This window comes from Rhipicephalus microplus, chromosome 9 (genome assembly GCF_043290135.1).
Source record: "Rhipicephalus microplus isolate Deutch F79 chromosome 9, USDA_Rmic, whole genome shotgun sequence".
Taxonomy (NCBI): Eukaryota; Metazoa; Arthropoda; class Arachnida; order Ixodida; family Ixodidae; genus Rhipicephalus; species Rhipicephalus microplus.
This window is the reverse complement of record NC_134708.1, coordinates 105960106-105985939: the sequence shown is the minus strand read 5'-3', so window position 1 is coordinate 105985939 and position 25834 is coordinate 105960106. Positions and strand designations below refer to the sequence as shown.

At 44.0% G+C, this 25834-nt stretch overlaps 1 protein-coding gene across 2 annotated transcripts in view; it reads right to left on the bottom strand.

Annotated features, from left to right (window-relative positions):
• Positions 1 to 25834, bottom strand: part of LOC119164664 (putative protein kinase C delta type homolog) — a 385680-nt gene that overhangs the window by 222483 nt on the left and 137363 nt on the right. For both annotated transcript variants that reach the window (XM_075874212.1, XM_075874211.1), the window contains exons 7-8: positions 21183 to 21268; positions 8951 to 9080 (exon numbers count right to left, since the gene is read on the bottom strand). In XM_075874212.1, coding sequence (XP_075730327.1) covers positions 8951 to 9080; positions 21183 to 21268 — 216 coding nt within the window. The remainder of the gene's footprint in view (positions 1 to 8950; positions 9081 to 21182; positions 21269 to 25834) is intronic.

Sequence of the window (25834 nt, the reverse complement as noted above, 5' to 3'; positions counted from 1 at the left end):
AATAATTTGGTGCGGCAAAACGGAATGGCAACCTTATGATGATGATCAATGCGCGATGAGTGGTATGACGGTTGTGAAATGAGGTCTCGCTTCATTGATGGATTGTGAAAAAATATCTTATGAAAAAAATGCAGTCGCGCCAGTTTCCTCCGGACAGTTAAATTGGGTAGGTCAAGGTTAGATTTCATTTCTGATATGCTAGCAGTACGGGAATAATTAGAACAAATGAACCGAACTGAGCGGTTCTGAACAGATTCTAACGCGTTAATTAAATTTTGCTGCACGGGATCCCATATAGCGGACGCGTACTCAAGCTTTGGGCGAATTAGTGATCGGTATAATAGAATTTTGAGGGACAGCGGAGCGCGAGAAAAGTTGCGGCGTAAGTATCCTAGCGTTCGGTTAGCGTTATTACAGATGTAGGTAACATGCATGTGCCAAGATAGATTGTTGGTAATGTAAACGCCGAGGTACTTATATGAAGAGACATGCTGGAGGGGAACGGCGTTAATTCTGTAGGTACAGGGGGGAGAAATAGATCGCCGGGTTATTGACATGCATTTAGATTTGTTAGAGTTGAGAGTCATAAGCCATTTATTGCACCAGGTTGAGACAGTGTCAAGGTCTGACTGTAGAAATTGGTTATCATATTCATTGTTTATTTCGCGGTAAATTACACAATCATCTGCAAATAACCTTATAGCGGAGTTAATGCTGTCTGGGAGATCATTAATATATATAAGAAAGAGTAAAGGGCCTAATACGGAACCTTGGGGTACGCCGGATGTTACTTTAGAAAGAGCTGAGTTATAGCCATTAGTTGTTACAAACTGAGTGCGATTAGTCAGAAAGCATTCAATCCATTTAGGAATGTTCGGGTCAATGTTTAAGGTACTAATTTTCAGGAGGAGTAATTGGTGAGGTACTTTATCGAAAGCTTTTTGAAAGTCAAGAAAAATGCAATGCACAAGTGAGCCGCGATCTAAAGCCGATGCTATGTCATTAGTAAAATAAAGAAGTTGGGTTTCACATGAGTAACTTTTTCGGATTCCGTGCTGGTAGGGAGTAAAAAAAGAATTTGATTCTAGGAATGAGACAAGGTTGGAGTAAATTATATGTTCTAACATTTTACAAGGAACACTGGTTAGGGAAATTGGTCTGTAATTGAGAGGAGACTGTGTGTTACCAGATTTGTGCAGAGGGACCACCTTCCCCCCCTTCCAGTCAAGCGGCAAAGTGGAGGTCTGAATAGATTGCGAAAAGATTAAGGACAAGTAAATTGATAAATACAATGCAGTGTTTTTTAGAATCTTTGAGTTGATTTCATCTACGCCACAAGAAGAGGATAACTTAAGCTTGTGAATTAAATTTTGCACTCCAACGGCATCAACGGTAACAGGATACATGGGTAAAAAATCACGACTAGGCATTTGCGGCAACGCAGAAGCAGAACAACTTGAAAAAGAAGTAACAAAAAAATCATTTAATGCAATGCAACACTCTTCACAGCGAACTGGCTGCCCGTCTGAGTTCGTAAGCGAAATGTTATTCTTTTCCCTAGGTTTAACAGTTTTCCAAAACTTAGAAGGGTTGGTTACAAGAATTGAGGGAAGGGTATTATTAAGAAAAACGCGCTTGGCTTCCTTGATAGCTGCTCTGTATTCGGAAAGGACAGATTTGTACACGTGCCAACGGGCTAACGAATTAGTCTGCTTTGCCTGACGGAACAACCGTTTCTTTTTATTCCGCAATTTTTTTAAGTCAGTTGAGAACCAAGGGGGGCGTTGGCGACCCTTGATAACGTATGTGGGAATGTATCGCGTGATTAAAGATTCAACTTTCATTTTGAACAAGTTCCAGTTTTGTTGAACGCTGCGATCAAAGAAGCCATTAGCAAAGCTCTCAAAATTCGATTCGAGTTCACTGTTGATTGAGTCATAATCGCCGCGTGAGTAGTCTCTGATTGTTTTCCAATTGTTTGACCGACGCCTTAAAGAACCTGTTAGATTGAAGTGCACGAAACAATGGTCACTTATGCCTGGGATATATGAAATAGAATGGACAAGGTCAGGTACAGTGGTGAGAATCAGATCAAGAACATTTGATGAATTGGGGCCCATTCTTGTTGGTTGCGTTACGAGTTGGGTAAGGTTAAAGTCTTCGCACAGTTGCACGAAATGTAAACTGTCGGCTAAAAGTGAGCTTAATGAACAGGAAGGAAGTGACCAGTTTCTTTTCGGGTAGTTAAAATCGCCTAGAATAAAAACAGGTGTATGCGGGTGCCTTTTGACAATATCATTCAAAGCATCATGTAGTTGCTCGCAAAAAACTGGCGTCGCACTCGGAGGGCGGTAACAGCCACAAAATATGACATTTTGATAGTTGATATGGAGGGAAACACAGACAAATTCTAAAGGTGATGCTATTACTATATGGCTAGAAACTATATAATCAGCTACGGCTATAAGTACACCACCTCCTGGCGATCCTTCTCTATCACATCTGTAAATGGTATAATTATTTTCACAATCGAACAGCTCTACACTTGCAATGTTAAGGGTAAGCCAGGTTTCCGTTAACACTACAACATCGGCGGCGCAGTCATAAAAAATTGAAGATAATGCATCCCGTTTGTTAAGAACACTTCGTACGTTAGAATATGAAACTGAGTAGTTACGATAAGTAGCCGAGGGGTGAACTTTGTTAGGATAAGAGCGTATCTTCGGATGGACGGACGGACGGACGGATGGACGGATGGATGGATGGATGGATGGATGGATGGATGGATGGATGGATGGATGGATGGATGGATGGATGGATGGATGGATGGATGGATGGACGGACTGATGGACGGATGGACGGATGGATATGGCTGTACCCTTTAGATCGGGCGGTGGCTAGCGTAATACTTAGAACTGAACGAGAGGTGGCTACATACAGGGGACGCACAGCCCACGCCTTAAGGAGCTTCGCTCCTAAAAGGGGGTAGGATAGAATGTGCAAAACTACTTTTTCACTGCCACTGCTCATCACTACAGTGAACGACTTGCTGATGGAAAACACAATACGTACGAAACAGTAAAAAAATAGGCCAAGGTAGTGTGGAAATTTCTTTACAGCAGACATTTCAAAATAAGCTTAGATAGACAACGCGCTACAGCCGCTTACAGATGTCCAGATTCTCTACCATTGGATTTCGAGGAAGCGAGTGTTAACACGAAAGTGTTTTATGCTGGGGTGCGCCAAGACTTCTGTGACGCATTTTCCTCATGGAAGTGATGTGAAGAAATGCGCACGATTAGAAGACAAAAGCTTCGCCTACAGGAGTCGAACTTATGCCCCATGGACCCACGACAACACATGCCGAGCACGTTATCTACTGCACCATGGTCCCACATTTAGCAGGTTTTTATGTCTACCACTGTCTTCTCACAGCGCCTGATAGAGTGTCCTTTCCCAGCGTTCGTGTATATTACTATAACGAACTAGAACTGACATCCTAGTGGCGTTAACGGGAGGGCTTGGGCGTGCCATCTGGCGCAGAAAATTCCAGGTGGCACTGCCGCATCCTTCACTAGTAGCACCGACGCTACTATCACTGTTGCTGCATGCAGTTGTGCGCGTTTCAATATGTCAGTAGTAGCATGGTCTGTCAATACTTTTTTCTGGTCATGAAACTCCCGCGTCACTCAATGGGCGAGCTTCATACGCCGCCCACACTTTCCACGCCGTGGCACTGGCGTAGATAGAGGGGCGAGAAAGCCGGCTCGGCCGGCTTCTTCGTTGACAGCCATTAGTGGAGTGCTGGCGCGGGGTGGTGGTGGTCATGCGGATGGCCTTCATTTTTTGCTTTTCGGGGTCGCATCATGTTGACAGTGATGCCCAACACATGCTGCGTGCGGGCTGTCACTCTGGATACAAGGGCACCGTCGAAAAAGTTTTCCTGTTCTGTTTCCTAGCCAAACCAAAACAACGCGACAGGTGGAAACGTGCGTTCCTGCGACAAGAGACTGGAACAAGACATTTTTTTGATGTTCTGCGCAAGAAAATTGGTGAATGATATTCTGGAGGCGCTGCGTTAGAGTGCCTCGAACGTGAAACGGAGTCGAACGAGTGCATTAAGTCACGTCACACGTGAAACATGAGCGCCATCTAGCAGTTTTCTTAGAAAACAAAGCGCGTGGCTCTGAGACGGGTGCGCGCGGCCATCTCAGAGGTGATAAGCTGCAGAACACAAAGCGACGGGTAGGTGCCACCACCGTCTCGTCTTAGAAAAGTATTGGAAGCACTGGCATTTCCGTGCAAGCGTTGCATGGTCAGCGTGGCGTGATAAGGGCAGCGGTCTTTAAATTACTTATGTATGCATTTTCTAGTAAAAGACGCACATGCAGAATATATGCGTGTTGTCATGGTGCCCCAGACATGCGTAATAATAGCTTTTAAAGGCGAAGCATTTCTTAGCGAACTTTGGCGACTTTGAGCGAATCTATCTATCTAGCCGCCTACGACTTCTAGTTCTCCTGGCCGTCTCCATAATGGTACCGATATCAAACTTCGTATGGCATAACATGACTGTATGAAGAACACATTTGACTACTCATAACACGATAACCATGATATGTATGTCATTAATGTCATGATTTACATTTCATGGTCCTGCAGCTCTGGCGGTGGTTTCGTTCACATGGCATGTTGCAAAACTGTTATTGTATGGCATGATTGCATGGCGAACATAAGCGACAGACCCTAACATGAAAATCATGACATGCCGTTTCACTAGCGTCACATATACCAAATTTGGTATTTCAGTACGTGAATGGTTGACAAAGGTATGTGACTGGTGCAAACATGATAAACATGAGATGCGTGTCATGTAAGAACATGACTACATGCTACGCTCATGATGCGCTCGCGGCCGTTTCGCTTGTTTCACATGTACCAAACTCGATATTACGTGACGCGTAAGTATGTGCCACTGTCTGGCGGGAAATGTTTGACGACGTACACGACGGGATTGTGACATTATTCATGTCTTGACCAGCGCGTGATATTCGTTACAACATTTTACCCTCCCATGCTAATTTTGGTTCACGCCAAGTTAAAGGGGTGATCAAGAGAGCGCCCAAACGTAAGCGACTGGAGAGAGAGATACGCTCAACGTCACCGAAATTCGCTAAAAAATGCTTCGAATTAAAAAAAAAAAACAAGCATCAGAAGGACGCACTTTCAGCACTATCTGACCAGTAAGGGTTGTCACGTTTTACTCGCTGGGCGTAACCTCCATGGTTTTAGCAAGGCTTAGCGAGGGTAGGGCCGCAGTGCCATGAATATATTGAAATAGTATATAGCCATGAACTAGAGGTGGAGAAGAATGGGAAGTATAGACACAAAGCACAAACCGTAGAAAAGTGCGCGAGTGCTACCTGTCGTAAGTAATCGGACTATCCGCTGGATGGCGGTACTTCTATACGCTGAATATATGATGAAAATATGCGAGATGGTGGTACTTGGAGTGCTCACTAGATGAATGGATGGACGGACAGACAGACAGACGCACAGACAGACGCATGGACGAACGCAGGAACGGGTGCACGGTTGAACGCACAGACGGACGGGCGCACGGACAGATGCATGGACGAACGGACATTCGAACGCACGGACGGTCACCCAGATGGACGCACGGACGGACAAAAGCAAGAACGAACGAACTGACGGACGCTTCGCCCCACTTAATATCACGTACTCTGTGGGTATGCTGTGATTTTTTTAACACTCACCGATACAGAATGTTGCACTTATCGCTAGGCATCTTTGCGTTTACTTCGAGAGAGTGTATTGAAAGACAGTGTGAGTGTGAATCGGGTAGTCTTTTTGTGTGTTCGTCGTAGGTCAACACTACTGTAATAACTTCACGGCACTTTCATACACTCTTCTCTTTCACGTCCTCATTTCCCCTAACGAAGTATGACTGGGCAGCCAGGTCAGGATCTCATGTGGTTAACCTTTTGCATTTGCCTGTCTGTTTATGTTCTCTGCTGCAAGGAACCGACAACGCCTGCATAATTCAAACGGTCTCAGTTCACGCCTCGTGGCAGAAACTTTTTTTGCTACTTGGATTCGTCATGCCGTAATCAGTCCTGCGTTACAGTTAAAAGTTCAACTATTGCTATATATATAACATATATTTTTGTTGGCTTCACTCTCTGCGGATTACATTAGTTTATCGATAAGCATCGATTACTCATGCTTTCAAGCGAGCCTTGAAACTTCTCTCGCGAAATACACATGAGAGAGACCTGCAGATGATAAATATTTACTTAACCTAGGCAAAACGTCAAGGTTCATTTTCACTACGAACGCAGGCAAGAGTAATGAATAACAGTGCTCACACGGTCGTTTTGTTTACTGCGCCGCGTTTGCGGCCGCGGCAACGTGCGCCTCGCAGCCCAGCGAGGAGAGCTGATTGTAGTTTTCCGGGTCTCAGCACGCAAGCCGAGCCGCGGAACGCAAATATGATGATAGTAACACACGAGAGAGCGCCCACTAAACATCGGCTGGAGTAGCGACGCCTGAATATTTCTCCAAACGGCCCATGCTACAACGTTCACAGTAGTGAGCTTGAATATAGTTGTTTTTTTGTATTCATTTTTATACCACGCCATGCGGCGTTGGTTATGCATAACGTGCAAAACCTCACGCCGCAATTCGTATCTCCTGCAGCTCGCAGCCGAGTAGCAAGCTCCAAAGTAATTCTTGTTCTTTTTCGCGCCTTATGCGGATATTCTAGCGAGTAACTATACAGGAACTAAGCCTTATCGCCGAGTCAGCTTACTTCGTGAGCGTGAGACATGGCTAGATTTATGCTATGTGTGCAAACTCCCACAAAGAAGGACGTATATCTCGTGCTCTGCTTAGCCGTTGGTGCAAATACTCCTTTAGAAAGTGCAAAAGACTTAGAAAACTAAAAATACAAAATACAAACAAGCAGGTCGTCTTGAAATAACCTGCCTGCCGCAGTGTGGCGAAGTCGCCACATAACTCACTGCTGATGTATTTTCGTGACACAGTTAACCCATGTGCGGGACGCTAGAAGCTGGCGCGAAGCTTGCGATGTAATTTACCAAGAACCACGTAATTACTGCCAACTCGTGTCGCCGCTGCCGGTAGATGCCACAACACACACTTTATCTCGAGACAGCGCGCGTAAGACACCGTCGCGTTACGTCGACAGCAGGGTGGTTCTTGTGAGTTGTTTAGAGCAGTGAGTTGCTGCCGAAACAGTGAGTGCCGAGTAGCAAAAGGGTAGTGCTGAGAAGGTGCGAACACGGTGGTTAGCAGATGCTGACTTGCAAATCGTGCCCGCATCAAAGCACTTCCGCAGCAAGCATCCTCATGAATGCATCTCTGGCGTCGGTGGAGGCGAGTCTTCGATTACGTCAAGCTATGAGGGTTTATGCAAACCCTACCCACAATGTGGCCACCGTTTTAGAGTCTGAAGCCCGATGAATCAAACATGCGCACATTTACTCTTTCACAGGCAAGTACTAGTAATTACGAGAAAAAAAACGCGGCAGTGCAATATGGCTGAGTGCAAATAAACTTAACCGAAAGGAGGGGACAGGAAAGCGACGTCTTTCTAATGAAATAAATTCTTGGACGTTCGTTGCTCTGCATCCTGTCTTCTCTTCCCTCCTACCTGGTGCGCTGATTTGCGTTCGTTCATAGCCATGTTGTACTGTTGCGTTTTGGTAATTACATGTACTGTACCTGTGTACCTCTGGATAACTGTACCTCTAGAGAAGGTGTAACGCCAACTGGAACGAAAGACGAAACAAAAGAAGACGCCAACCAAACAGTGGCGCTTCACTCCCTTTCACGTAATAAACGTCTATTGTACAACTATAGCCACTTTAAGCAAGTTTCTGATTCCCTTCACCAGCAGTCGCATTGTATTGACCAAGTGCTTTACAAGATTAGCGACATTTTGCCGGACGCTATAAATGTTTCAATCGTAAGCGGTCTATCCTTTAGGTTTTCTTAAGAGTTAGCGAGAACCGGTATATAAGCTATGGTAAGGAAGCCATTGAGTGTCTATTCAAACACGTCTGACACAGTCACGCGTGCTTATGGCCATTTAAGGCCCATGGGCATGCGTGATGCGTCAGACGTTGGTAGGTAGTGATCGATGTAAAAGAAGCTGGAATTCACGAAATATTTGCTTCTGGAAACTTTTTCGTGATCAGTGTGTTACCTTCCGTATTGGTACGCTCAGCTCTAGGAATGACTGAAATGGTATATGGCACACAATTATGGCGTATGATAGCTCTTATGATCATGGGAGAGTTTCCCAGCCTGCTCTCTGTGTAAATTCTCGTTTTTAAAACATTCACTGGACATAGAACACGACAGAATTAGGTTAAACAGTAAATTACATCAAAACGCGCTAGAGAGGACGTTGCGAACGCGCCGTTTGAAAATGGCGGCATTCATGGATACTGCATAATATAAATAGCACTCGTTTTATGGACCCAGCTTCAAACGACTGATTAAAAAAATACCCCTGGACTATCAATTCGTTGTCCTTAAAAGCAGTGTTTTGGGGAAACTATTGAGCAGAGCGGTAATTATAAGAGAAACAAAGCAGTTTGAAGAAATTCCGAATATAACAGTTTGCGTATTAATTCAAAAGGGACATGTTTCCGCCAACTCACAACAACTCACATTCAAAGCGGCAAGTTCACGAGAAATGCCATCAGTGAACATTAGATAATTTACGATCACATTAGCTTCCATCGCAGGTCTACATCCACTGCTCTCAAAGATCAGAAGTGAAAATATATTACTTTCCCTACCGTCGTCTGCAGAGGAAGTCTGGTCTTAGTCTTCATCTCGATTAGCACACAGCTGCTGAAATAAGAAGGGAAAAAGAATATATGCGGGCATAACTCACGTTGGCACTTGAGCCCCTGCCTGAAGAGTCCGTAGAGCAGAGAGCCGCAGTGGTCGCAGAAAGTGGGGCTCATGTAATTGTGCACTCGAAACCGATGTGGGACGTCCATCTTGAACCTCTCCCGGAGGTACTTGCAAGCAAGAACAAAAAAAACAAAAAAACAAAACAAGAATGTTAGTTGCATTCAGAGCGCCGTGGGAGAAAGTAACAGTCGACACCCCTCTGATGTAGGGTCTCTAAATAAACAAGTTTTTTTAGAGACCTTACTCTAATATTGTTTGCGAAACTTGCACGAAATTTCTGCTGCGCTTCGTTGACGAAGAAACGAATATTCTTTACGTGAATAGTTTGGCTGGAGGAGGACCGCACCACCTGAGTGTTTGCTAGACTTCAGGCCTAGCCATCAGGTCGACAAAAAAAAAAAAAAAACACGAAAATAACTCGTCGAAGTAGTTTAGTTACCATACTGCTATAGTGAAGGACCGAGCTTGTATTCCGCCGCATTTCTATGGAGGAGTACTGCAGGCTCGGGAACCGGGGAAGTACAAATTCATGGTTGTTCAGCACAACGTATCATATTTTCGCATGACAGGTGTCACACACAAAGCCACAAAAATTAATTGATAAGAGTTGACATCTTGATGAAGATTCTGATTCCATTTAAATAAATCTTTGGGTTTTCTTTGTCGATCACGAGCACTAGGGTGCTGGGATATTGGGATATGTTTCGGACCAACGGGGGTTTTTAACGTCGACTGATAACTCTGAGTAGATGGATGCCCTTGTATTTCCGACCGATGCAAATTCGGCCTTCGGACGGAACTTGACCCACGTCACCGATCTTATCAGCATGACATTTCAACCTATAAGCATTCGGGACGGCCGAACTTATATTGAAGCGTGTAGACCAAGAATGATGAACAAAGATAGCAGAAAGGCAGTGAGGTAAACGTGAGCTGAGCCCGGAAAGCTACCTTAATCTAGGTGAAGGAGAGGCGCCACGAAATAACGCTATTGCCATCAACGTAACAACCGCGTCGCGCTTGACATCACTGATCGTTTCTTGGCTGGGTCCGCGATAGCCCTCATATTGAAGAGGCAGCAGTTACTGACGCAAGTAAGGTTTTCGTAAACAAACTGAACGATTAGAGCAGCCTCCACAAACAACGATATTCGTCACTAACAAACTTCTTCATTCGCTCTGCGAACGTCACTGCCCGCTTTCTGTTTTAACAGCAGCCGAGCGCCTTCCGTATACGCGAGCTTGCCATGGAGACTCCCCGAGGTCTTTTGAGCGACGATTTCCGAAGACAATCGCTAGTGCCGCAGACGTTCAGAAGCTAATCTGGCACCACTAACAAAGCATTGTTATCGCATGATGACTTGGGGTGATTAAAATTATCAATGATATAGTGATGACAAAATTCGAAAGTGCTCTCGGGTCGTGTCAGCAGCTATCCCGCGCAATAATAGGGAGCTTTAGAATAGCGCACAGCAAGCCTTTGCGGTGCAGTCGCTGCCACTCCGCATGCGTCGTAACGCGAGTCGGCTTTCGCGTTCACGGACCGCACGCAGAAAATCCGAAATTGCGTGCGGTGATGGCGGCCCGCATGTGGCCCGCAAGCACTGGTTTCGAGGCTACGGCGTCCCTGCGACCGTGCGTAGCGGTTTGCAACAGGGCAAACACTATTCTAAAACTCATATGGCGTCCACTATGCCCGCAACGCTCGCAGCGCTTGCAAACGGTGTTATAAAACTCCCGAATAATCTTAGTGATCACACAAAAGCGAGGACAGTACAGGAATTCTCGGGTGTGCTGACGTCAGAGCCGATGATGAGCGAACAGGGCCGTGGCGAAAAAGCGACAATGGCCGAACGGACGTTATCTTAGTCACCTATAGTCCACTGCCCTCGGGCACAATTCAAGATGGTTTGCCGCATACGTCGTCGAATTCACTCATATAGGTCGACTCACTGAGACTAAGATTGAGTCGTGAGTCCTTGTGAATCTGAGTAATGTTTTGGTGAGTTTAGTCAGTGTTGAATGGTGAGTTTAGTCAGAATCAGGCTGAGAAAAATTTGACTTTAAGTCAGAGTGAGTCCCAAAGACGAAATCTACTGCTTGAGTGATTCTGAGCAACCTCCATATTTTAGGGGCGAAGCTCCTTATGGCGTTGCTTGTGCGTCCCTCGTAGTACGTAACCACCAGTGGCACATACCGAAATAGGTATAAAATTTGACCTCCAAGGTGGTGCCGGGGAGAGATTTCTTCTGTGCGTTGTTTCACAATAAAAAATAGTGCTCAATGTACATGCCAATGGCTGCTAATGGGGATGAGATAGGAGCATTCGGCTTTTAGTCGACGCGCACGCTGCGATCCCCATTAGCAGCCATTGGCATGTACATTGAGCACTATCGGACAAGAAAGGGTTGCTACATTATACTCGCTGGGTGTAACCTCCTTAGTTTTAGAAAGGTTTAGCGAGCGTTGAGCCGCAGTGCCATGAATACAATGAATTAGTATATACCATGAATGAATTCGAGGTGGTTAAAGGGGGGAAGCAGATACGAAGCGCAAGCCGTAAGAAATTAAAAGCTGAATCCTCCTGTCTCTCATTTCACATTAGCAGCCACTGGCATGTACATAGAGCACTATCTGACAGGAAAGGGTTGCTACGTTATACTCGCTGGGCGTAACCTCCTTGGTTTTAGAAAGGTTTAGCGAGCATTGGGCCGCCGTGCCATGAATACAGTGAACTAGTAGTATATACCATGAACTCAAGGTGGTTGAAGGTGGGAAGTAGACCCGAAGCGCAAGCCGTAAGAAAGTGTGCGTGTGCCACCTCTCGTTTAGTCCTTGGAATGTCCACTGAATGGCGGTGCTTCTATATGGGGAATATGTGATAAAAAGATGCGAGATGGTGGGACTTGGAGTGTTGAATAGATGGACGAACGGACACACAGACAGATGCATGGATGGACGCATGAACGGACGCAGGGGCGGATGCATGAACGAACGCAGGGACGGGCGCACGAACAGACGCATGGACGGTCACACAGACGGACGCATGAAAGGACGAATGCTTCGCCCCACTCTCCATCATTCACTCCGTGGATATGCTGCCATTTTTTTTTTACCGACCAATTGCTTGCCGTCACGATACATGATAATTATCGGTCCTATCTTTTATCCATGGGGATCTATTTTTCGGTAAGAGATTGAAAAGCTACAAACGCGTTAATAACTGGGAAACTTGTAAAGCAAAGCGATGCATTGCTTTATAAGACCTTCTATCCTACTATTACATTGTAATTTATTTATATTCCACTTCTTCGCACTGAAACCATACTTGCTAGTGCTTCTGAAGGGTGGGATATATTTCATGTAAACGCAAAGTAGCCACGAAAAAATCGTCAGCTCTGCGTGGACAGCGCATCACAATCAGATCGAAATCTATACAGCGCCATTTCTTTAATCCGTTGCAAACTTTCGACTATAAAGAATTGAGGCTGAAGCCATTGTAATAGGTTCGAAGCACTGTACAACTCGCACTTGCAACAATTTATATTGCATTGGACCCAGTTGCTGAACTCGCATTATGTGACGCCTGGTTGTTATTTTACTCTTCGACCACGCTCTCTAACGGATGATAAAGCTGTTTTTTCACGACATTATGCTTCAAGGGCTTTTGTGCGCAGGAGTTTTGAGAATACTGGTCGGTTACGGAGAATACCCGGCTTTGAACCCGTTGTATTTTGCATAGCTTCTGTTACGTTTTTTTTTTTCATCTTTCGAGTGGTAGTGGTTACGTACATCGGCGGCAGCGGAAAACTATATCACAACCTTATTCTGATCTCATTATGACTTTCGCTGGCAAATAAACAGTATTGAAAGCATGATACAACAAAAGAGTGCATGCGAACACGCAAGTGAAGGCACCAAAATGGACAACGCTTGAGCTCAAGAACCCTTGTTATGTGCGGTTTAGCCTGCCAAAACCACCATATCGATTATTAAAGACGCAGTATGGAGGGCTTCAGAAATGTCGACCGCCTGGGGTTCTTCAACGTGCACCTAATTCTCAGCACACAGACGTACACCATTTTCGCCTGCATCGAAAATGCAGCCGCCGAAGGTGCGAATCGATTCCGTGACCTGCGGGTCAGCCGCCGAAGAGCTCAAGAATACAACGCCATCGCGTAAGGGGGTTCTTTTGAGATTTTATGAAAATTTTATTTTATACACACGCACACACACGCACACACACGCATATATATATATATATATATATATATATATATATATATATATATATATATATATATATATATATATATATATATATATATATATACGGAGAAAGAGAGAAAAGTGATCTGGGATAAAAAAAAGAAACAAGGAGCCCAACCACCTACGGACTTCTCTCAGGCTTGGCCCCACCAGTGCAAACTGTTATAATTTTTCAACGCACAGTTGCGATCACGGGCATGTCTGGTCTATCATGGCGCACTGCCACTGGCGGCATTGTCGCATGCACAACCATAATTTGTGATGCCAAAAATTGTGGTTGTGCGTCACCATAGCTGGAGCAGAAGCGGCTTTCTCCGATCAAATTAAATTTTAACTGCTATGTACCCGGCTTTCCTACACGCATTCCGATAACGTCATATCCGCAGCAACAAAAAAAATCTATGCATATGGTACGCCTATTTATGTTGCATAGGGCCTTTTAATGAAGTCATTCTGCGTGAGATGAAAGCGTTTAAGTGTTTCATCGACGTTTTCAGACGTAGCGCAGCGTGTGAGATCGGTATTCACGTAAATATTTAAAATTAACGCATTGTGGACAGTCAGTGAAGTTTTTTGTCTTTGCGCTGCATTGTTGACAACGCAATGGCACAAGCTTTCGTTATTACAGGGTGTCCCACATAACTTGGGCCAAGAATTTGAAAGTGAAAGGCACTTAGGAGGTGAATTGAACCAAACGTATACTAGCCTGTAGGTACTCAGGCAATTTTTTTATTTCTCCTCATACTAAATAATTAATGAGCCTTAAGTACCTAATTTTTAAATTATGGGCTGGAGACCCAAAATATGAACACTGAGATGTAGAGCACTTTCAAAACCATCAACTAAATTGTTGCCTGTACGATACATCTCGCGCTGTTATTTTTTCCACGTTGTAAATAAAGGCTGCGAAACGGGAAAAGAAGCCGTGTGATGGACCGCGAGCGCAATGCTATAGTGCTGCTAAAGGCTTTCATTACAACGCTGAAAAAAATAACAGCGCTAGACTTATCCTGGAGGAAACAGTTTGGCGGTGGTTTCTGAGAGTGCTCCACATCTGAGTGTACATATGTTGGGTTTCCAGCCCATATTTAAAACAAATATGTATTTAAAAATAATAATTATTTAGTATGGGGAGAAATAAAGAAATAGGCTGACATACCTACAGGCTAGTGCGAGTAGTACACGTTTTCTTCAATTCGCCACTGAAGTGTCTTTCATTTTGCAATTCTTGCCATGGCTCAAATTATGTGGGACACCCTGTATAGCTACGTAGCCGCGTGGCAGATAGAATCCCAATCATTTTTTCATACATTCGACCTGTAATCATACAGCCTACTTTCAAACTAAATATTCTAAGTAAAGAAATAGAAGATTGACTGGGACTTCAAGCGTTTAGTCTGAGCCCTGATCAGAGTTCTTTATCCGTTCTACGCTCATCCTTTCCAGCGGGTAATCGATGCTGAAAAACGGGAAATATAAGCTGAAATTGAACTGAATGAAAGTTTAGAATCGTAAACGTCAATACGTGCCACAATCTCCACGAAAAAGCGGCATTATATATCTGGGGAAACGCTAGGGAGGATATTATTGCCGCTTCCGTGGATGAAAGTGAAGCTCTCAAGCTGCCCGGGCATTCGAGCCGGCTCCATGGGGTAACCTCCTGAGGAATTCGTGCTTCGGCAGCACTCCTCAGTCGGGCACGGCTGAACGAGAGGGCTCATGTATTTCGAATGAACAGCGACACAGGGGCCTCCGTGAGCCCCGCATTCCTGATATAACGCGGAAGTTTATGAACGGAAAATAAAAAAAAGGTACCTCAAAAACGGAGATTACGTGCAATTGCTTTAGAACATCTCCCGAGCGAACGGAGGAGAATGAATGAGTTGGGGACTTGAAAGAAAGTTTGATCGCTGAAGCAAGCGATTTTGGATTCATTCTATAAACGCCTTTTTAACTTTTTTATCTTACGGCTTTCCAAAGAGTATTTCTTTGACATGCACTTACTCGTCCAACTTTCCCGCCAAGCGACAGCCTGCTCAGCGAAGAAAACTCTCCCAAGTAACATGCCCCTTTCTTTTTCTTCTGATAGACTTCAGTGACAGCGAGCTCGCGGTTCGTGTAGGTCTTCCGCAGTCATCTTAATTAAAAAAAGCGTCTCACACGCAGTTAATTGGCCGGTCGATTATTCCTGTTGTAGTATACCGCTTGCTTTTACAAATTAGTGCTGAGAAAAGATTATTGAAAAGCCAGAATATTTTTCGTTGAAGATCAACCTGCCTTGGTGCATGTTCGTGCGTCTGTTAGTATATGTGCATCGTTGTATTTTTCCAACGAGGAATGAACCGAGATTTGATGTGTACAACTAACTCATTCCTAGAAGTTGGATGGATTACATTCACTTCGAACTGGTAGGTTCGCTCTCAATGGCGGGATGTAGCGTTCTTATAGACACGGTAGCAAGCGTGTGAGCTGTACAAAACGGGCACCAGATATATCATCAGGCGACTAATTTTTTGGCCTAAGTAAGGGCAAGTGCGGGTGTCTGTAGAGCACTGAAGCTGTACGAGTATGAGGGTTCCTTACTCATATTTTCAGTGGGTGTAACAACTTATATTCTCACAGAAGGGCGTGAAATGATTTGCCCGTTCTCAAGATGGTACCAGCATATTAGCAGTAACATTCCGTCTCTTAAAGGGGCAGTAAAAAGAAACAATGAATGCAGTTAAATTGAGAAATCGAACTCGGAAAACAGTAATGCAGGTAATTTCACTTTCATGGGTATGTTAATAGCGGAGAAAATAGCTGTTAAAGTTTCATTTCTAAATTTTGCTCCGATGTGTCCCTGTGTGAGGCCACAGATTTCAAGGTGGATAATAATAATACTTTTTTGTGTTTCGAAGACATTGGCTCAGCGAAATTGACCGAAATTTGATCTCTTAAAGGGGCCTTGACACAGTCACCCAACAATTTGTGGCTTTTAGCAAAGAATAAAACTAGATGGTCTTTACACATATACTAGAAAAGTAGGCGGTAACAGAGTATTTCAGGGTAAAAAAATTCCTCCGAGTTACCTGCCATAAACACCCCCCCCCCCCCAACCACCGGTGACCGCCATTTTAACATAACGTCTTTGACGTCATGCGTTGCTCCGTGCAGAGCCATCATCTAGTACCCAAGCTTTAAACGAGCGTTCAGTTTCAGCGCCAAGCTGAAGAAAGCTAAAATAAGTCGATATCGCGTGCAGCTGATCACCGAAGAATACGGTTTACCAGAATGCATACGCTTGCACAGCCAGCGTTTTACGTCGTGGCGAATGCGCCAGTGTTGCCCGCATCACAGACCACTCGCATGTCTACAAAATAAAATATTCAATAACAAAATGTATGATCTACCTCATTCGCCAGAATTTAGCCAGTATTTTTGTTCATGAACAAACAGTAACCCACACACTACAGATAATGATAGAAAATTGCGCGTTGGGGTGCCTTTACTATTTGTTTATTAGTAGTATTAGTAGAAGTGGCAGTATTTATTGTAAAAAATGTCGCTGAATTCTGCTGGCCAATATGGAGCACAGCGCGGCGTCATGGAAAGGAAAATGAAGGGGAAAGCAGAGGAAGGAAACTTAGTAAGAAGGTAGAATAAGCAGCCGGGGTTAATAAGCAATCATTGATGGGGAAGGCTAAATAGGAAGTCAGTGTCCAGCAGGTTGTGGGCGCCTGATTGTAGGCGGCGATTCAAGTCACCTACAGAAACTCCAACAAGCTGCACAGAGGCAGGAGGTTAAAAGTGATTAGGGACTACGCAGGCCTTAGCAGACGGTGTGAAAATTTATGACGTTATAGTGATCGGTGTGAACCTTAAAGGTAGCTCGTCACCCGCATTTGTTTCTATGTATTTTCTTGCTTACCACAGAAACAGTGATTTGTCTCTCGTTCTTTATAACTTTACTTCACTCTCCCTCCTTTAAAAGTGCAGGGTCACCTCAACCCTGTTTGAACTTGCTGCCTTTCTTCAATTCTTGACATCTTTCTTTCCAGCTTACCAAGTGTCTTTTTGTGGCAAGCGTGATTTCGTTTTGTGAAAGATTACTTTATTGATGCAGGAAAAATGACTTTACTCTCTCTAACCACTAGCCGGGCTCACTGAATACTTTTCGTTGTTCTCGTGTAGGGTGCAGATATCTGTTGATCCGTGGCGCCCTCTGTCATGAAAAACAGACACTTCCTTCGAGGAAGGGACGCGTTCATGAGCTTGCGAACCGGCAAAGCACCTGCCCGTTTTGTTCATGTTGAGTTTGTCGAATCACAGATTTTCGTAACAGCATTCCAGAGGGAAAGTTGTGTCTGTAGTTGTAATTGTAGCCCATGGCGCTTCAGCCCGCATGGGAATGCTGGAGGGTACACGGATTAGCCTAAGCTTCGTTCTTTCGGTTGCCTGTGGCCTACAGCCCGTGGCGTAGCCAGAAGGTCGCACGCTGAGCCTGCCTCCCCTAAAATATTTTTGCCATGCCACACAGCGAAAATTGACAATTTCGAAACATTCCCCCCCCCTATATATATATATATATATATATATATATATATATATATATATATATATATATATATATATATATATGACGCTATGATGACTGCGTGACGTGGCCTGGCTCATACCCCATGTTTATTCCATTCTGACTTCTTCCTTCTCTACTTCTACTACAAGTCACTGCCTTCCTATGTCACAGGATTCCCCCTCCCCCCGAAAGAATGCGCAAGTTACAATCAACAAAACAACAAAAAGCATAAAGTGAAGAATGTCAAAATGCGTGGTAGTTCGATTTCAGGAGGGAGTTTCTTAAGTCGCACAAAAGCTTCACAGTATAGGGCAGCAGTCCGGTTAACGCAGGAGTTCTGGTGGGCGAGGCTGATGGTTGCGTCCTGGATAACACAAGAATGCTTTGGGCGTGGAGATAGCGGAAATCGCAGCCGGCCTTCTTGTGAAGAACAAACGAGGTTCGAAAACCTTGAAGAATGGACAGTTCAGATATCGTAGGCATCGAATTCTTCGTCGTGGCACAGGTCGTGCAGGCAGCTTGCGTGCGCGTTGATCGAGGTTGATTGGACGCTGCCTGTGTTTCTGCCGAGTACAAGGGGTGCTTTTGTGGCTTTTGGAAATTTTTCTATGGCGATGTCGCAGATGTTTTGATGGAAGGCACATTCTTGATCTTTGGTGGAGAATGTATCCACCACGATGGGCCTTTTTGCAATGTTCTTCAAGCCTTAAGAGTGCACTCGATGAAGTTTTGTTTCGCCGTTGACAATGTTGAAGTATGCGTTGACGTTGTAATTTCTTCGTTTCGTCAACTTGCTTTTGGTGTGACATTGATCGTGTTGCGCCAGGATTCTTAGCGAGTCCTCCGCAGGCTTTTACGACGCCAACCAATGCAACTGTTTCCGGCGCAAGATAATGTGGTAGGTTTGATGCACTTGAATCTTCTGTATTTAAAAACCGTTCATTATTGATCGTTGCCTGAAGCGTACTTATGTCATCAGAAGTCGCGCCTGCGGTTTTGTTTTCATTATATGCAGTGAGGTTGTATACTGGATTCACGTCGCTTCGATCTTGTGATTGATGAACACTCGACGCTTCTGCAGAACACTTTTCTTCACAAGATGCTGATTGTGAATGCTTCTGTCTCTGTGGAACTGCTGAACTGAATACTTTGAACGAATAAGATTCCTGTGAACATTCGTTGTCTGGGTTGGTTTCGTGTGGATTTACTAACTCGTCATGCGTAAATGCTACGATCTTGTGAGGTGCTTCATCATGTTTATCAGTAAAGTTGATGACAGGAGATGGAACTGCTGAGCTGAATACTTTGAACGAATGATGTTTCTGTGAACATTCGTTGTCTGGTTTGGTTTCATGTGGATTTACTAACTCGTCGTGCGTAAATGCTGTCACGCGTCCGAAGCCGTGTTGGCCATGTGTGCGACACGAAGCATCAAGTGATTCGGGTTATCGAATGATGACGTCACGCAGTCATCATAGCGTCACACACACACACACACACACACACACACACACATATATATATATATATATATATATATATATATATATATATATATATATATATATATATATATATATATATATATATATATATATATATATACTCTCAGTAACCTGTAATTTCTTTCCTGTCCTGATGACAATGCATTGACGAATCATTCAGGAAACAAATCACAGCTCATGACTACTGGCCTTGAGCCCCGCCACGTGGGTCTAGTGGCTAAGGTACTCGGCTGCTGACTCGCAGGTCACGGGATTGAATGACGGCTTCGGCGGCTAGATTTCCGGTGAAGGCGCGAATGCTGTAAGCCCGTGTGCTCAGATTTTGGGTGCACGTTAAGAACGACAGGTGGTCGAAATTTCCGGAGCCTTCCACTACGGCGTCTTTCATAATCATACGGTGGTTTTGGGACGTTAAGCCTCGCATATCAATCATGATTACTGAACTGGGCACGTAAAGCAGAAGAGCAGGTCTGAAACTTCTCATTCAAAAAGCTAATGTGCAACAAACTAGGCAGAAAACAGCGCTTTGCGTCAGGTGGCGAGACACTGGAAGTTGTAAACGAGTATGTCTATTTAAGACTGGTGGTAGCCGCTGAGCCGAACCATGAAAGTGAAATAACTAGAAAAATAAGGATGGGGTGAACCAAATTCGGCAAGAATGATGAAATCATGAATGGTAATCTGCCACTAACCTTCAAGACGAAGGTATATAACAGCTTCATCTCGCCGGTACTTATCTACGGAGCAGAAACCTGAAGGTTTACAAAAAGTGTTTAGCCTAAATGGAGGAAGACACAGAGACCGATCGAATGGAAAGGATGAAAAACGTTAGGTGTAACCTCCAGAGACAGGAAGAGAGCAGATTGGGTGATGGTAAAAACGGGGAGAAAGGATCTCTTAGCTGAAATCAAGAAGAAGATATGGCCATGGGCCAGACACGCAGCGCGTAGGTAGGATAACCGCTGGTCATTAGAGGTAACTGACTGGATTCCCAGACAAGGCAAGCAGGTGAGCGGAGGAGATAATGTTACGTGGGCAGGTGAGATTAAGAAGTTCGGAGGTTTAGTGTGGCAGCAGAAAGCGCAGTGATTGGTGGATCATGGAAGAGGCCCTTGTCCTGCAGTAGGCGTAGTGAGGCTGATGATGATTGATTGATTGATTTGTGAGGCTTAACGTCCCAAAACCTCTATATGATTATGAGAGATACCGTAGTGGAGGGCTCCGGAAATTTTTACCACCTTGGGTGCTTTAACGTGCACCCAAATCTGAGCACACGGGCCTACAACATTTCCGCCTCCATCGGCAATGCAGCCACCTAGCCGGGCTTTGATCAAGCGACCTGCGGGTCAGTAGCCGAGTACCTTAGCCACTAGACCACCAAGGGGTGGGGGGGGTGAGGCTGATGATGATGACAATGCGTATACGAGACGTGACGGTGATGGCCAAAATCCACCGGGAGTACTTGTGTAGTTGTCATGAGAATAAAAATTATAACAAAGCTGCGTTCGCGAGGCCCAACTTCACGGCTATGAAATAACGCGAAAAGAGCGGGCCATGAATGAAGCTAAGCCAGAGCCTAGTCTATTGTGTGGTAGACCGAAGAGGTATGGCATGCCAGAGGATGCTCGGAAAGCACAGAACAAGACGCGACTTTCTTGGGACGCTTTTAATTCATAGCAAAGCCTTTATAAAATTTCGCAGTGAAGTCTTTTTAGATGTGTCATGAAGTTCCCCTGTATCTGTTTCTAGGGCGCTCAAGCAAACCGCGAGCGAGACCATTTTATAAAATAGCTTTTGCACTTAACGAATAAAGCATACACTTTAAGCGTGTAAATATAACTAACAACTTGTTCGAGCTATGTGTAAAAACTTTCATACCAGCGTCGCTTGAGACTCCTTCACTGATCCTGGGCATTTGGCGAGGAACTTGTCGTGGCATCGCTTGTGCACGGTCACTTGGCAAGCTGAAAGAGGTAGGACGCTTTTTAAAATTCATGACCTGCCAGCAAATAACTATGGCCTAAAAGAGGAATGACCACACGAAATTGCAAGAACCACATCGAATGTGCTACAAGTTTATGTATGTAGGTTAGTATAGTTAACACATTTTTGGGGGGGGGGGCGGGGGCGGAACTCACACACACACACATTATATATATATATATATATATATATATATATATCTTGAAAGTCTTCCTGGATTCCGGTTGAGTTATAAGTCACCAGAAGAAGCGAACGAGCAAACGAAAAACGATGCTTTATATCCAACGTTAGGGCCGGGGACCGGCCTTCGTCAGGGCATACGTCAAGGGCATACGGCCGGGGACCGGCCTTCGTCTGGACGTATGCACTGAAGAAGGCCGGTCCCCGGCCGTAACGTTGGATATAAAGCATCGTTTTTCGTTTGCTCCTTCGCTTCTTCTGGTGACATATATATATATATATATATATATATATATATATATATATATATATATATATATATATATATATATATATATATATATATATATATATATATATATATATATATATATATGTACATAAGGAATAAGAGATAGGGTACGACGCATGTTCATTTTCACGGTAATTACTAATGATTCGGCTAGTGGTGGACCGGCCTTTTTCAAAGCAATAAAGAAACGTCAAGGAGTACCCTTATAGATACGAAATATATGAGCTAGTATAGCATGATGACGTAGCAAAGCGATTACACAATCATTTTTGTGACCCGTTCATTGCAGACAGTATTCTACAAGCTTAATAAATGGCGCTACAAGCACAGAACTGAACATTATTCAAAGAATGTCAGAGTTAACGCCCATGATGCGCGGTGAACATGCTAACAAGAGGGGCTGTATTTTCGTTATGCAATGTGACGGTGTTGAATTCATAGATTATGTGTAAAACTCTCGTATTTCGCAATCGTGATGAGAATGAAAGCCTGATTCGAGTATAGTGGTCCTAAATTTTTTATTCTTTGGTTGATCTATAAGGACAAAATTGTTGTGGTTTGCTTTAGGAGACACGACAAAAGGCTGAGTAAACGCCTGACTAGGTGGTGCCACCCGGCAACAAAGCATAGAAATCACACCAAAAAGCACTTATAGTAGAGAATGCATGCGTACACAATGATCCACATTGGTTCCTAGACTGAACGGAATTATGAGTCGAGTGCACAAGAATATAAACACAGCTGTCTTTAGCGGTATCATTACAATGAACTCCAACTCATCATCACCTTGAGGAAAAAAAATAGTAAAAAGCACGTCGCCACTATTGCATCTATTATACATACTGTGTAATAATTCTCCAAATAATGCCCTGGTATGCGAGTCTGTTTTCAAAGCGGTAAGTTAGGAAGCCTATTAGTATGTGATCAATAATTGTTAAAGCGTATTGCGAACGGCGTTTCTATTTCTCCATTATACTGTTATTCACAGGCTTTGCACTCCAACGTAAATATAATGTTAGAGCTATCGCAATCGAAGGCGCCGCAAACTGTATAGGTGAAGCTTGAAGACGTACTAATGACTACCTGGGGAGTTTGAATATGTAGAAACATGCTGCAGAGCGGTTTACTTCGAGGTGCTCAACCATAAAGTGTGGTTTCACTCATTTATTTATGGCGTAGATTTTTGGAACACTGGTAAAGCACGCGCGGTGGTTCAGAAAAGAGATGAGGTGCGAAGCATCTTACGATCGTCCCTCGTCCATCGTTGTAGCGATGCTAGTACTCGGAGTGCCCACTAGATGACTCTGAGGTATGTTCCACTATCGCATGTTCCACTACCGGAGCGTGCTCCGCTATCATTGTAGAGTACTATCGGTAGTGCGCTGGTCTGTATAATAAAAGCGCTTACTCCTCTATCTCTCTATCTCTCTCACGCACTGTGTAGAAGTATGAATGAATGCGGTGGAGGTGAGGGCTCGCAAAGCAGCTGTGTGCGCAACCAAGAATGGCTACAGTGACGAATAGAACACCTCATTACAGAACTTTAGGTCGACCCATGGCTGCTTCGCATACCACTCGTGGTTCTTTTCATGGGATGCTGTGTGCAATTTTTTTTTCAGATGTTCACTTGCAGGTGCTGTGGTGGCGTTTCAGTATATAACGAACTTTTGGTACTGAAGCGGAGTAATCAATACAAAATTATTATAAGAACGTCGTTCAAGGAAACAGCTTTCGCCTAGAACTTCAGCCGTATTTATTTGGTCTGCTCATTTACACCGTCATCAACCAGGTTCGCCGGGTACCGTCTTTTAATGAGTACATTTTTAAGTTGCTAGAAATCAGATAGTAAGTCTGCGGTGGGAACACACTTGCTTGAATCGACATCTTTATTATAAGATATACGAGTCTGGCAATGCCGCACATGGCTGCTTAGAAAATGTAAAAGCTGGTTTTTGCCAGCACGCTTGCGCTATACTAGTTTTAATGCGACTGCGTTAAAGAAATCGATTCGCAGAAAATTTGGTGCTGGTGTGGGCACCGCTGTTCGCGTGGGCGTCGTTGCTTGTGCGCGAAAGATCATCATCTTGTCCACGACGAAAAAATTTAGTAAGATGCGACTAAAAAATGATAAAAATTTCAGGGTCCCATTGAGCATAACGCCGAAGCCGTTTGCGGGGCAAAAAGGTGTTCTACCTCACAGCCAGACCTCTCCTTGGAAGTAAAAATTAAAAGAAATAATAACTTCGTCTGCTCGGAAAGGCAATGGCAATAACGATCATGCTTTACGAGCATCCGCGCCCTGTATAGAGGCTTTAGAATACAACATTTTATGTCGCAGTAATATTTTGTGGCAAAATCGTACATTGGCAAATGGCATCAGAACGTCTTATTATCATAACGACTTCACGGTTTCAAGCCGGACACCCTTACGAAATACACACACGTTCCTGCGTATACTCCGTCAAGTCGACGTTGTGGATGCATAGGCTGTTAGCGAAAATTTCACGCGCGTAACTGCTCGTCGTTTCAAGCATCCTACCCATTAAACAAAATGCGGCCATATTTGAAAGATTCACGGACTCAAACCACTTCAAGCTTTATTAATTATACATTGTAATAATCCACTATTCAAGCTGTTCGAGTAACATAATGCAATAAAAGTGTGCACTAAGTGGTTGAAGTACGCACTACAAGGACAGACTATTTCTATCGCGTTCAACTTCTAAAGGCGAGGCTTAAGAGTCCCCTAATTCTTGTGACCAAGTTTTTGTCAGATAGTGTCAAATTGACACCCAGAAAGTAAAATGATTAGGTAAAATATATGTGTGAAAGCTTTATTGTCGGTTCAAAATTATTATGTCCTTCTATATACTTATATAGGCTTTCCTCCCCGTATGTCCAAATCAAGTATACATCTTCTATAAACCACGCATAAAACAAAGGCCGCTGGTCAGTGCTAGACTGGATTTCAATCTTTAGAATACCTATGAAAATTTTTGACATACCTAGGGCCTTTTGAGTTCCCATTGACGTGCGCTGATCTGAATGTAATAACAATTATTAAATACAAAGTTGCTGAGTTTAGGTATAAGCTTTATTAGCGATCTATGAGTCTCTAAAAAGAAGAAACCCAACCCCGTGAGCCTTAAGTACTGCGGCATGGCCATCGGCATGCGGTGTATGCCACAGAGAGGCAACGTTCAGTCTTAAAAGCATTGCACTTACGTTTTCTTTCGTTTCTTATAACTTTTTTCACAAAATAACCCCCCCGTTTCTCGACGCTTATTTCGCTCCTTGGGTCCATAAGCTTTATGCGAGTGCAGTAGGAGTCGCTTTAGACTAGAAGGGTTTGCAGTATGGTAACGCTATTTGGTTGAAAACCACTCACACTCTGGTGTTAAGCTGCAGGTCTCCATGTAATTGTCCATACGCGTGTGCGCTTACGCGATAAAAGAATTACACTGAGTTATTTGTGTTTGCATTAAACAAACCTTTGTTTGAAATAAACAAACGAAGAAACAAGGGGAATAATTTTAGGAATACCGGACTTTTCACTGGTTACTAACCTTTATATGGCAATTATTGTGAAAAGAAAGTTCACCGACGATTGCGATGTCGTCAACGTGAATCCTGAGTGCAGCTTCGTACTGGGGCAACGATAAGTGCGCTTTAAGGCATTGAGCGCGCCATACGTCGAAATCGTAATTTTGTAAGGTATTATTTTCACTATTTTTATGATGCTTGTGGCCCACGACGATGGGAAGTTATGGCTGAGCACTCTAGGTATTTAAATCATCTGTCACGCTGCATTACATTAGTTAACGAGCTCCCTTACCCGACATGACGCCTGTGCACAGTCTATTCCCAAATGTGTTGCAGGAACCAGTGTTGTCCTGATTTAGAATACTCTTTCAAAGCCCCTTCAATCCGGTGTATTTTTTGTTAATTAAAATGCCTTCCGGTTACGTCGTCGACAGCGGCAGTGACGGCGACGCCGCTCAACGCAGGAATGGCAGCCCGAAAGCTGTGCTATGAATTATCAAGTCTATTTCACGTCCGTGAAATTCGTGTAAAC